At 43.5% G+C, this 13045-nt stretch overlaps 1 protein-coding gene across 1 annotated transcript in view; it reads left to right on the top strand.

Moving 5' to 3' along the window:
- Nucleotides 1–13045, top strand: part of LOC122812231 (serine/threonine-protein kinase N1-like) — a 2446550-nt gene that overhangs the window by 1221418 nt on the left and 1212087 nt on the right. Inside the window, exon 5 of the mRNA XM_044084586.1 lies at nt 1857–2002. Coding sequence (XP_043940521.1) covers nt 1857–2002 — 146 coding nt within the window. The remainder of the gene's footprint in view (nt 1–1856; nt 2003–13045) is intronic.

Raw genomic sequence — 13045 nt, 5'->3', positions numbered from 1 at the left:
ATCTGTGTCAGCCCATTTGATTCAGTCCTCTAGTGCTTATTTGGGATCCACATATGATTTTGCTCCTAAATGATAAAACAAACCAAAAAAAAATGGAGAACTGCTAGGTATTGAAGCCTGAAGCAGGGCTTCATTTCGTGGCACGTTCTTATAACTGGAATAAATGCACTACCCTTTCCATGAGTGTGTATGACTAATCATTGGTGGCAAATATTCTTGTCATCTCCAACTTTGTAGATTACACTTTTAATCACCAATATTGTTAAAAAGTTCTTCTTTTTGGGAGTAAGTTTGAAACCTCCTCAATGTAGGTCATGTTTCTTTCTGTTAATACTGTTAAGACATATATACACTGTGTGCTCTGTCTATCTTGATCTGGTACATTAGTCACTTTGTGAAGGTAATTAATTATAAATTATTTATAGTCCTTTTCCTCCACTTGATCAGGCACTCATGAGAAACATATTTTCTGTCCAAGACCTGTCTTCTTGCTCAATGAGATTATGCAGCATTTACTCCTATTTTGAGCCCTGTTCCACATTTCCTTCATTTATTTATTTTTCTTTAATTTGCATATCCTGATGTGCATCAGAGTGCACTGGTAGGATGTGTCTTAATTTCTTATATATTTTGTAATTGCTCTTTGTTATATAATCTAATAATATTGCACTAATATTGAAAATGTCTATACATTTGGTCGATTTTTGCTTCTTGGTTGGGCTGGTGGTCTTTTTCTCCTCCCTCCATTGTTTGCTGAACTTCTGAGCTGCCATGTTGTCACCATCTTCCTAACTTTTTAATGTTTGCTTTATGTTGTTTCTTTCTTTTTCTTTGCAGTCCCTTTTTTCTTCTGACCCGAGCTTCTAGCAGACATAGAAGTTTGCAGGTTAGTTTTGGTAACAGTTTCTAAGAATTTCAGCAGTTATTTGTCTGATGTGTTTTAAATGCATATTTCCTGGCAGAGCAATTTTAGTTGACTATCATCTTTCTGCTGTACCAGAAGTCCATTCAATTCTTTTGCCAGGTTTTTGGTCCTCTGATGCTTTAGTTTATATTTTAAAAGCTAAGTTTAAGCTACCATGTTTTAGGACACTGCTCCACATTGGAAGCATTTCCCCAAATATAGTAATGTGGGTCCATTAGAAAATGTATATTATTAAATTACTTTTATCACTTAAATTGATTTAATTGCCAATTCTGTTGCCTCTTTAAAAATTATCCCTAAGAGTTTGTGCTAACAAAATGTCATACAGGTATTTAAACATTACAGTATCATTTTAATTACAATGTAAACCATGGTTTAGTTATATGCATATGATAGAGATTAGTAAAGCTTAAATTGTTGCTGTAAATATTGATAAAGAGAGTGGAAAGATTTCATATGATTAACATTCTGCTTTTTGGGTAGCTGACAATTATGGGACACATTATGGTGAATTGTGGTGTTTGTCAAGGAGTAAGAAAAAATTATTCAAATGGTTATAAGACATAACCACAGAGGGACATTGCATGTTGGGATATGTAGTTGAGAACTGTTTGTGCTCTTTGTCTTTGTGAGACATAGCTGCAGAAGGATGTTGCATTTTGGAATTAATCTCTAAAAAGTTTTTGTACTGCTTGTCTTGTTTTGTTAGGAGACATAGCCACAAATGGATGTTACACTTTATGTACAATGTTTGTGCTGGATGTCAGGTGAACTGGTGTAGTTGCAAGTGGACATTATGCTGACTTATTTATCTTGGAAGGTGTAAATGGCTATCTGTGAATGTTAACTACATTTCTGGTTGTGGTATACATGTGTTAAAGTGCAACACCTAATCTTTTTTTTTCTTTTCTTTGGTGTTTTTCTAATAAAGGCAAACCAGATTTTATCAACCTAGAGCTCCGAATTGAAGACTTGAGGCACCATTTCCGAGTTGAATATGCAGTGTCTGAAGGAGCCAAAAATGTGCTACGACTTTTGGGTTCATCAAAAGCTCAAGATAAGAAAGCTATGACAGAGGTGAGTAGACATTTGGCTACCTTTTCTGTAACTGGCAGTTCAGCTGTTTTGTGGTATGTATAGTGAGAAGTTGTATCTCCACACCTTCCAATTTACAGGCCAAAAGGCAAAGGAACTAGAATTAGAACAAGTAGCACCTGGAAAATGATTTTTGTTCTGATAACAGCAAGTCATGGTTTTACTTGCTTCCATTTCTTATATCAGTACACTAAAGAGATACTGACATTTCAATGAACTGAAATGTCTAAAATTAGCTTAAGTAGATGTATTTCAGTTTGCCTTCTATATAAATGTCATATGTTGTTCTTCCCAGATGTTGATGTGATAAATAACAGATGTTATGCGGTCCTATCTCGCCTACATTCCTTACTCACGGGTTTCGGCTCCGACTCGGCCAAATTTCTCTAGCACGAAGTCTCTAATTGGCTGGGCTAACCCGGTATCCCAAGATGCACCTCGCCCTAGCCCCAGATCTCGTTTGCCGCTCGTAGAGTTAGGATGTGGTCTCGCTTGGCTGTGGCTAAGTACCCTTTCAAATACTTTTTCTAAGTATTTTAGCAGTCTGTTATTTTACAAAAGCTATTTTAATAGCTAGTTTTCTTCTTGTCTAAGTTTCATTGTGAGTGTTAGTGAGATTGGGTGTTTGTGGTATCCCTTTGTTTGGTGGGCTAGGCCCGTTTAAGTTAGAGGACCTAGTCCTCTCCTATGTTGTTTTTCTGGTGTTAAAACTGTAGTTGGATTTGTTCTTGTCTTGCCCTGCTACTCCAAGAAACGTTTGATTTAGAGTTCCTTGGCCATTAGTGGTGTTTGTTTTCCCGCCTTCCTCTTGTGTTGTTGTCTGTTGATAGTGTGCTGTTATTTTTTACCATGTCTAAAGAGCAGAAGGAGCATAAACCCTCCGGGTTTAAAAAGTGTACTAAATGTGGCTACAAAATGTCTATTACGGATGGCCATGCCATCTGTGTGTATTGTCTTGGTGCTATTCACCTGCAGGAGTCCTGCAGTTTCTGCCACACTTTTAACGTGAGGGTACTACAGGAAAGAAAAAATAAACTGATTTTGAAGGGCCTGATTAAGCCCTCTTTTGAGGAGTCCTTAGATTCTTCTTCCAGTCCTAAATCTATGCCTTCCAAGGCCAAGAAGAGATCTCAGGCTCCGTCTGCTTCCTCGGAGCCCCAGGAGAAGGTTAAAATAGTGGTTGCTGCCTCCTTGGCTCCATTGTCCTCGGGGCCGCAGGAGACGGTCTCGATTATGGATACTTCCTCCTTGGCTCCATTGTCCTCGGGGCCGCAGGAGAAGGTTTCGATAGGGGATACTACCTCCTCGGCTCCATTGTCCTTAGGGCCGCAGGAGTTATCAGTGGTGTTGGAGTCGATCTTGGCTCTGATATTATTGGAGCCTATTCGGAGCCGGTCACCCATTGTCAGGCATGTGTTTCCGGGTAGGAGATCCCGATCTCCTTGTATTTCCTCCAAATCCTCTAGGCTGTCTGATTTGGATAGGTTGGTCCAGAGGCTCCTGCAGTCGCCAGTGCTAGCAAAATTGTTCTCTGCTCTGCCCCAGTTGGCTCCGGAGCCAGTCCCCATTCTGGTACCTGTGATTCCTCCTCCGAGCACCCATGTGTCGTCGGAGCCGGAGTTCTCCACACTGAGTGATGTTCTTGTGTCAGCTCCGATACCGCCGGTGTCGGCTCCAACCATGTTGGTTCCGTCCTCTGGTTTCGGTACTCGGGTTTCCTCAGTTGGACCCGAGGGGGATACCTCGGGACTACTGTCGGTTCTGTGCCTCCCTCTCGGTGCTTCGGCTCGAGGAATCCCGACTCCGGCCGTGGTCTCGGAGATGGGTCGGTCCTCGGATTCGGGGGGACCTGCCTTCAAGGCTATGAGGAGTGCACTGGCCAGATCGTCAGTTACATCACCTGGATCGGTCACTCCGTCCCCTTACACCCCGGCTAGACCCTCTGACGCCCCCTATCCTTGGATGGCGGAGCCCGATGGTCTGGGGATACCCCCTTGAGCGGTCCCCTACTTTCTGAGGGCCCCTCAGAGTCGGTGCCTGAGGAGCCCCCTAATAAGAAGTTGTGCAAGAGGAAGCATATAGACTCCCAGGACGAATCCCTCACTTCTGATACCGACCTCAAGGAGTCCGAGGGGTCCCCCAAGTCGTCCTCTGATGATGTGTCTTTCTCCGACATCTTGGAGATTTTGAGGCAGAGAGGCGACTGGCCTTCCAAGACCCCCTCTGAGGAGGTGTCGGTATTCCTCAAGGCCTTCGGAGCTCAACCCTCTGCCTCCTGGGTGTCTCCACCCTTCGAACTCCTGGACTTGATTTGTCAAAGGGTGTGGGAGAACCCTGATTCCATGGAACTGGTGCCTAGATGTCCAAACAAGTTTCTGTCGGCTCCCCCAGGCAAAGAGTTCCTTACCAAAGGGGTTTCGTTAAATACCTTGGTGTTGGCGGCAGCCACTCAGCAGGAAGTTGCAGAGGCTTCTTCTTCAGTCCATCCTCTTGACAAGAAGTCCAGGAGTATGGACCGGTATGGGAGGCGTACCCTGTCTTCGGCGACCTTTACCTTACGGTCGTTGAATTACCTCTGTCATTTCACTCGGCTCCAAAGAGATCTCCTGAAGGAGCTAGGAGATACTCTGATGGGTAACATGCCTGAGGCGGTAGCGCAGACTGTTAACGCGTAGTTGTGTACCCTAGGTTCCATTGTCAACTAGTCTATGAGGCTTATATCTTATGCAGCTGAAGGGGTGATTAGGGCAGCTGGCTGAGGCGTAGCCCTTAGAAGGCAAGCCTGGATTCACCTGTGTCATTTCGCAGAGGCCTTTAAGTCTTCCTTCACTGACGCCCCCTTTGATGGGTCCTCTCTCTTTGGACCCAAAGTGAAAGACACCCTCACCAGATGCGAACAGGAGGGAAAGACCCTATCTGCCGTAGGGGCCTGTTATTCTCTCCCTTCTAGGCCTTATCCCAAGGCTCAGAGAGGAGGGAAAATGTGGTTCAAAAAGTCTCAGAGGTCCTTTCCTGCAGCTCAAGGTGAGTCCCCCTCCAGAGGCAGGGGGGGGGGAATTATTCCAGAAGATGCCGTCCAAGAGGCAGAGGAGGTCCCCGCAACTTGGGAGACCGCGATTCCTTTTGCGGTTCTTCCTTCCAGCGTTCCTGAGGCGTTGCCTGACTGTGCTATTCTGGAGCCAGTTGGAGACCGAATTTCGTTACATCCGGAAGCCTGGGAAAGCATCACCCAGGATCGTTGTGTGCTCCGAATAGTTACCGGAGGTTACACTATTCCCTTTGCATCAACACCCCCCCCAGTCAGAAGGATCCCAGACGTCCCACCCAGTCAATGGGATCAAGCATCACTAGAAGTTGTAAAGCTGCTAGAAAAAGGAGTCATCCAACCAGTCCCCTCAGACCATGTCAGATCAGGAACTTACTCACGACTCTTTTTGGTGCCGAAAAGAACAGGGGACCTGAGACCCATTCTGCATCTCAGTCGACTGAATCACTACATTCTGAAGTCCAATTTCCAGATGGTCATAGTTCAGTCCATTTTTCCACTGCTGGAGAAAGGAGTATGGATGTGCTCCATTGATCTCAATGATGCCTACTACCACATCAAAATGGAGAAGGCATCCAGGAGTCATTTACGCTTCCAGTTAGGAGCCAGTCACTTCCAGTTTTGTGCCCTGCCCTTTGGTCTCACCACAGCTCCCAGGGTGTTTACCAAGTGTTTGGCAGTGGTGACAGCTCACCTGAGATGTCTAGGATTCCAGGTGTTTCCGTATCTGGACGACTGGCTTCTCGCCGCCCCCACCAGGCATCTGCTCGTTCAATCCAGGGAGACGACCATCTCACTTTGCCAACATCTAGGAATTACTTTGAACTGGGAAAAGTCTGCCTTGCAGTCCTCACAGCATGTTGTTTTTATAGGCGCAGAGCTAGACTGTATTCAAATGTGTGCCTTTCTGCCACAGGACAGGATAAGAGTGTTGCAGTCTCAGATCCACGCACTGTTGCCCCTCAGAAAAGTTCAGGCCAGGTTAGTTCTTCAGCTCTTGGATCCATGGCCTCCACCATCCTGCTGGTACCTCTGGCCAGGTTACACATGCGGATCCTACAGTGGCTCCTGTCGGTTCAGTGGTCCATTCAGAAGCTTCCTCTTTCCCACCTGATACTTCTCACGGAACAATGCAAACAGGACCTCCTCTGGTGGCTATGCTCCTCCAATCTGGACAGAGGAAGGAGCTTGATTCCTATGTCTCCAGTGGCCACGGATGCCTCCCAGATGGGGTGGGGGGGCATTATCTAGGCAGGACGGTCCAAGGCACCTGGCAAGATCATGAAGTACACTTGCACATCAGTGTTCTGGAGATGAGAGCGGTGTTTCTGGCGTTGCGAGCACTCCAAGACTCTCTACCTCGGAGAACGATTGCAATTCACTCGGACAACATGTCCGTAGTGTGGTACCTGAACAAGCTGGGGGGAACCAAATCTTATCCCCTCTGCAGAGAGGCCGTGTGAGTGTGGCAGTGGGCAGTGTCTTCCCAACGGTTTCTTTTGGCAATGCACATTCCGGGGAAGTCCAACATGATAGTGGACAGGCTAAGCAGAGCTATTCTGATGCCTCACGAGTGGTCCCTGAACAACCGAGTGGCTGTTCAGATCTTCAAAAGGTGGGGTCAGCCTTGCTGCGATCTCTTTGCCAACCCCCTCAATGCCAAATGCAGCAAGTACTTCACTCTGATCCCCCCACAGGGGGAGTCACCCAGGGATGCTCTAGCTCACGATTGCCCCCCCTGTCTGGTCTATGCTTTCCCTCCGTTTCCTCTGTTACCAAGAGTGATACAGAAAGCCATATCCTTGGGAAGCAGGATGATCCTTATTGATCCACACTGGCCTCGACAAGTATGGTTCCCTTTTCTTCAACGGTGCGCACTGGACGGTTCGTGGACTCTGGACCCAGTGCCGAACCTCCTGATTCACATGTCAGGACAACTTCATCTATCCCTGCGAACTCCCAGGTTGACAGCCTGGCTGCTCCACTTCCGTCGCTAGTCAGACAACATTCCTTTTCACCTGAAGTGGTGCACATCTTGTCTTCTTCTCATAAGTCTTCCACCAGGAAGATTTATTCCAGCAAATGGAGGAGATTCTTTATTTGGGCTCAGGTCCAAGGTTTGGACCCCTTCACAGCCCCAATTCCGTGGGTCTTAGATTTTTTAGCCATGCTGTTCCATCAGGGCTCTGTGCCCGCAACCATTAAAGTACAGTTGGCTGCAATTTACAATTTTCACACATCTTACGAGCTCTCTCTTATGGGCCACAAACTCTGTAAAGCCTTTCTAAAAGGTGCTTGGTTACTTCGTCCCCGTTTCAGAACCTGTACTGCCATGGGACCTGAACCTTGTGCTACAAGCTATGACATCACCACCCTTTGAACCGGCTGCCACTTGTGACTTAAAGTTCTTATCTTGGAAGACAGCTTTTCTGATAGCCATTACATCGGCCAGAAGGGTATCAGAACTTCAAGCTTTGTCCATTAAACCTCCGTATTTCATTTTTCATAGGGACAGAGTTTCCCTGAGGCTTAACCCTTCCTTCCTTCCTTCCGAAGGTGTCATCCACTGTCAATCTCCATCAGTCTATTGAGCTACCAGTGTTCTTTCCGAACTTTTCCAATAAAGCAGAGTTCAGGTTTCATCAGTTGGATGTGCACAGACAACTGAGATTTTATTTGCATAGGACTAAGCATGTTAGGAAATCTGATCAACTGTTTGTGTCCTTTTCAGAAAACAGGGCAGGTTGTCCTATTTCCAAGTGCACAATTTCTAAATGGATCAAAGATTGTATTTCATTCATCTACTCGTCAGCAGGCAGAACTTTACCCTTTCCCGTCAAGGCTCATTCTACCAGGGCTATGTCTACATCAATAGCTTTCCATGCTAGGCTTTCCTTGGATGATATTTGTGCTGTGGCCACTTGGGCCTCTCCCAACATTTTTATTACTCATTACAAGCTGGACATGGCTTCTAGGGGCCGGGCTTCCTTTGGTTCCACGGTTCTCAGGAGTATCTTCCTATGAGCCTCCCAGGATAGAGGTGCTGGGGACGCTGTCCCATGAGTAAGGAATGTAGGCAAGATAGGACCACATAACATCAGTTAGTTATGTACTCACCATAACGATCGATGTATGTGATCCATCTTGCCTACATTCCTACGTACCCTCCCACCTGCCCCCTTCCTAGAGGATTTGGAGGAATATTAGCTCTGTGGACCCTTCAAGGTCAGTGAATTTTTTCCCTTATCTGGCTGGAATTTCTTTCAGTGTTGATTAAGTATGGGTTATGATTGGTATGATTGCAAACAAGATCTGGGGCTAGGGCGAGTTGCATCTTGGGATACCGGGTTAGCCCAGCCAATTAGAGACTTTGTGCTAGAGAAATTTGGCTGAGTCGGAGCCGAGAACCCGTGAGTAAGGAATGTAGGCGAGATGGACCACATACATCGATTGTTATGGTGAGTACATAACTAACTGTTATGCACAAATGTACTGCATTTCCTCCTTATTTGTTTCTGATTGTCTTTTCTTGTGGATTGGTTTGTTCTTGGAGTCATGCATAGAGATATCACTGTCTTTGTTGTGGCCCATTTCATTGAAGCTTGTTTGGTAAAAACCTTTGGGACTGAATAAGCAACTTGTTATACAGTAGAACAGCTGACCACAAGGTTTGGCAGCCTAAAATCTAGTTATATTAGTTGTTGAGAAGTGTTAGAGAGGCAATTCTTCACAAGAAAATATGAGTTGTCCAGCAGCAGCTGAGCAGCCTTAAGTATAACGTTGTTAAAGCCTCATATTGTATATGCTGTTAATATAATGGAGCTGCTGTGTAGCTATTTTCAACACAAGGTTGCTGATATTTTCTTCTACCTGTTTATTCTATTCAAGGATGTGGAAGCCAAAGCCTGTCCCAGCAAACAGTGTGTATAAGACAAAGAACCAGTCATAGATGGAATACCTGCCCATCCCAGAATACATATAAGCACCCACTCATACACAGAGGGCACATATACATACATTATGTATGATCACCAGTTCACCGAGTGGTGTCTTTGGGGTGCGGGAGGACATCAGCGTATCTGGTGAAAATGAACACACACAAAGAAGACATGCAAACATTGCAGAGAAAGCACAGCAGTAAATAACTGAATCATATAACTAAGAGCTGTGGACCAGCAATGCCAACTAATGCATCATTGTACTGCATAGTACCAGTTGACTTCATGCCAAAAATTGCACCTCAGATTTGTAATTGTGTCATCAGATCTGATGCCATGTTTTTGACACTCTGGTTAAGAGAGGTACTGCGCTGATAAATCATCATCACTGGGTAGTGAGTTGAGTCAGGTGGCCTTAGCAGCTGTTGGATGAATGTAGGGAAACCCAGATATGTAGTGAGGATATCCTGAAAGTAAGAAACAGATGCTTCAGTGTAGAGTGAGATCATCTTACACTTCCAGAAGGAATTCTGTTATATACAGACTGCAGTGGTGGTAACGCGGTAGTGTTGTCGCCTCACAGTAAGACGTTGTCCTGTACGATTTCCAGCTAGAGTGTCTTCTGTGTGGAGACATGCGTGAATGGGCATACCTTCGTTGAAGGTTGTGCGTCAGGGCTGACGCTGTGGCTACCCCTAACCGGGAAAATCCAAAAGACAACAACAACAACAGATGGAGAACAGGGCCATGGTAGTCCAAATAGATTATCTTCAACACTTCAGTACTTGAAATGGCAACAGGGAACTCTGTTCAAAAGATGGATGATGCTTGTTTTTACAGTAACTTTAAAATCCACTGGTGAGCACCAGTGGAGAGTAAAAGTGTCAAGTTAAAGACAAAGACCTTTTGTGCCACACAGACTAGGAAGTCAGTGTGTGCAATCATTGAATTAAAGACACTTTTGTGAAAGGAATGTGACAAAAACCATGGAGAGTCTTGTTTTTCTTTCGGCTTTTACCGGTTAGGGGTCACCACAGCATATCACATGTCCGCTCATGATTGGCAGTGGAGTTTTACGGTGTTGAATTGCCAGCCCGGCGCCCAACCTTCCACAGAAGGCACACACTCACACCTAGGGCCAATTTAGAGTGTCCAATCCACCTACAGCATGTCTTTGGGATGTGGGAGGAAACCGGAGCACCCGGAGGAAACCCACACGACCACAGGGAGGACATGCAAATTCCGCACAGAAGGCATCCCAGCCGAGGATCGAACCAGGGAACCTCTTGCTGTGAGGCGACAACGCTAACCGCTGCACCACCGTGGCCACCCTACAAAAACCATGCAGAGTGAATTTTAGAATACCTCAAAGAGGTTTTACCAAATCAGCGGTTTAGTTGGGAGAGGAAGGTGCACCAGTGCCTAAGTTGTTCTCATCCCTGGAGAAAAACTGACCTCATATGAAGACCTTGTTGAAAGGTAGAAGGAACAGTTTAAAATACTCCTTATTCCACTGGATATGTCCTCCTTTGAGGAGGCAAGTCCAGAAGCAGCTGATGAAATTGAGTCTGTTTCTGCAGATGACATCACTGATTTGATTAAACATTTCTTTTGTGGCCAGACAGTGGAAATGGATGAGATTCAGACAAAAGTGTTGAAACTGCGGGATATTAATGCTGTGTCACTCCTGGTTGTTGTTGAACTGTCTGACTCGAGTGCTAGTCCCCATTTTCAAAAAGGTAGCAAGAAGAGTATGTTCCTGTCATACAGGGATCGTGCTTCTGAGCATCTTTTGCGAGTATGTTAGAAAGGAGACTTCAGCCAGTAGAGGAACATGTTTACCTAAGACCAGTTGATGCATTGTCTTTCAATTCACCGTGCTTTGAAAGATGAATATTGAAAACTGAGTGTCAAAAATTAAAAAAAAAACAGGAAAAAGAAATCCAGAATACTATTTTTGAGGCTGAACCAACATAAAACCAATGGAAGGATTCTGTATAGGGAGAGTGGACCCAAAGGATATGTTTAACCAATAATCCAAATAAGATTGTCAGTTAAAAATATTAGTTAAATCTCAACATGCTTTTCGTCCTAATAACTATACAAAATGGGACTTCTTCAGAACACCAAAGTATATAAGTTAATATAACTCACATAATCAGCAGGCTCTAAATAATAATTAAAAAGCAACCAATCAAAACCATTTAACAATTAAAAACATAAAATATACTAATAAGTCTATGCTGTTGTCGCATAACACACTCCAAAGACATAAGACCATTGAAATATACGATTCTTTAAAATGTAACAAATAATGATAAATATAATTATAGTAAATAAGTTATATTCTGTTGTTCACAGTTTAGCTGCCCTTTGTTTCAGACAAGAAACATCTTTATTAAATTATCACCTATGACAGGCAATCGTACATTGATATAAAATAAAACAAACCATATTGGCATAATCATAGCATTTTACATTACAAAGCATATTGACATAATCCTAGCTGCAAACACTATATACCAGTTATAATCTGTCTAATCATTCTCAGTCAGACATTACATAGCTCATTCTAGTCCTGCCTTCTTTTAAACCTCATTCTTCCCTTGTATGTATTGTTCCCACAGTTTTGATTTTTTCCTATGTATTTTGCTCCTACTCTTTTTTTTTTTTTTTTTAAAGATCCCAGTTACACTTGTTATATTTCTGTTAATATATTCACTACTTCTAGTACAGTTGGTTCAGACTTTGATTTCCATTTTCTAGTAATTGCTTTTTTACCAGCCACCATAATTAGACTCAGCAAGGTCTTACTCGCCCAGTATCTTCCACAGAGTAGTCTACAGGGAATTTTTAGTCTTCCAACTCATTACCCTCTCTGAAAATATTTTTCCAGTGACCTTTTTCTTCCCCATCATACTTCCAACATTTTCTGTCTACCTGAGGAAAAATTCTCTGGAGTATACTTAGGGTATAAAAATATCTGTGTAAACATTTCCAGGCAAAAATGCTAAATCTTCAAGATTTTGTTGTGTATTTTGGAGACACAAATATATCCCTCATGGTTTCTTTGTGAATTGCTTATTCAATATCTCTTCTTAATTCTTTGTAACCTCCTCTGATAGATTTTTATAGTTATCGTGCAATAATTTGTATACTGTACTAATTATTCCTTTTTAATAGCAGCTTCCATTCTAGATTCTACTAAAAACTCTACCACTGCTGGTCTTTCGTTTATGACCCCCTATTTCTTTCTCTCTGCCTATATTCTGAAATTAATCCTTGATAAGGAAGACCATCTCTAACCTGCAGTCCAAATAAATTCTTGGTGTCTTCCCATTCTATTATCTTTCCCTCTCTAGTTATTTGCTCCCAATAGTTTGGTTACTTTGGCAGTTTTTTCCAATACATTCCACTCCCCTCTTGCCTATTGTCTGTATCCCCAGTTGCAATCATCTCTATTGGCAGAATCTTCTTTCTCCATTCCTTTATTGTCTTAGTTCTCAGAATACTTTCTGCCGCTTTATGAATATAATATTCTGTATGATTAGTGTTATTCTCCTTAAGGATCTGCATCCAAAATCCCAGTCTCTCCTCCTTTCTTGAGTTTCCATCCTGTTTCATCATCACCCCTTTCCACATTGAATTATAGGTTTCTGCTTGTGCTGTGCATAGGAGCCTTAACTGTGTAGTTCTGAATAACCCTTCAAGTCACGTAATCCCAATCCGCCTTGTTCTATTGGAAGAATCAGCTCATCCCACTTGACTCTTGCCATCTTCCCCTCCCAAGTAAAATCCTTCAGCTCTTAATTACTGTCCACAACTTCTCCTCTGGTTGATAAAAATATGCCTGATGTATGTATAAAACTAAAGGGACTAAAAATATTTTAACAGCTTGCATCTTGGTATCCATATCCATAAAACGGAGCTTATAGTTTCTCAGTTTTTGTATTATCCATTGTTTAGTCTCTTCCCATATATCCTTAGCTGCCACACCAGATTCCTTTTTAATCCATACTCCTAAGTACTTCATTTTATCTT

This window comes from Protopterus annectens, chromosome 9.part0 (genome assembly GCF_019279795.1).
Source record: "Protopterus annectens isolate FY-2018-M chromosome 9.part0, PAN1.0, whole genome shotgun sequence".
NCBI classification, from domain to species: domain Eukaryota; kingdom Metazoa; phylum Chordata; order Ceratodontiformes; family Protopteridae; genus Protopterus; species Protopterus annectens.
Note: the sequence above shows the minus strand (reverse complement) of the source record. Positions and strands in the feature narration are given on the sequence as shown.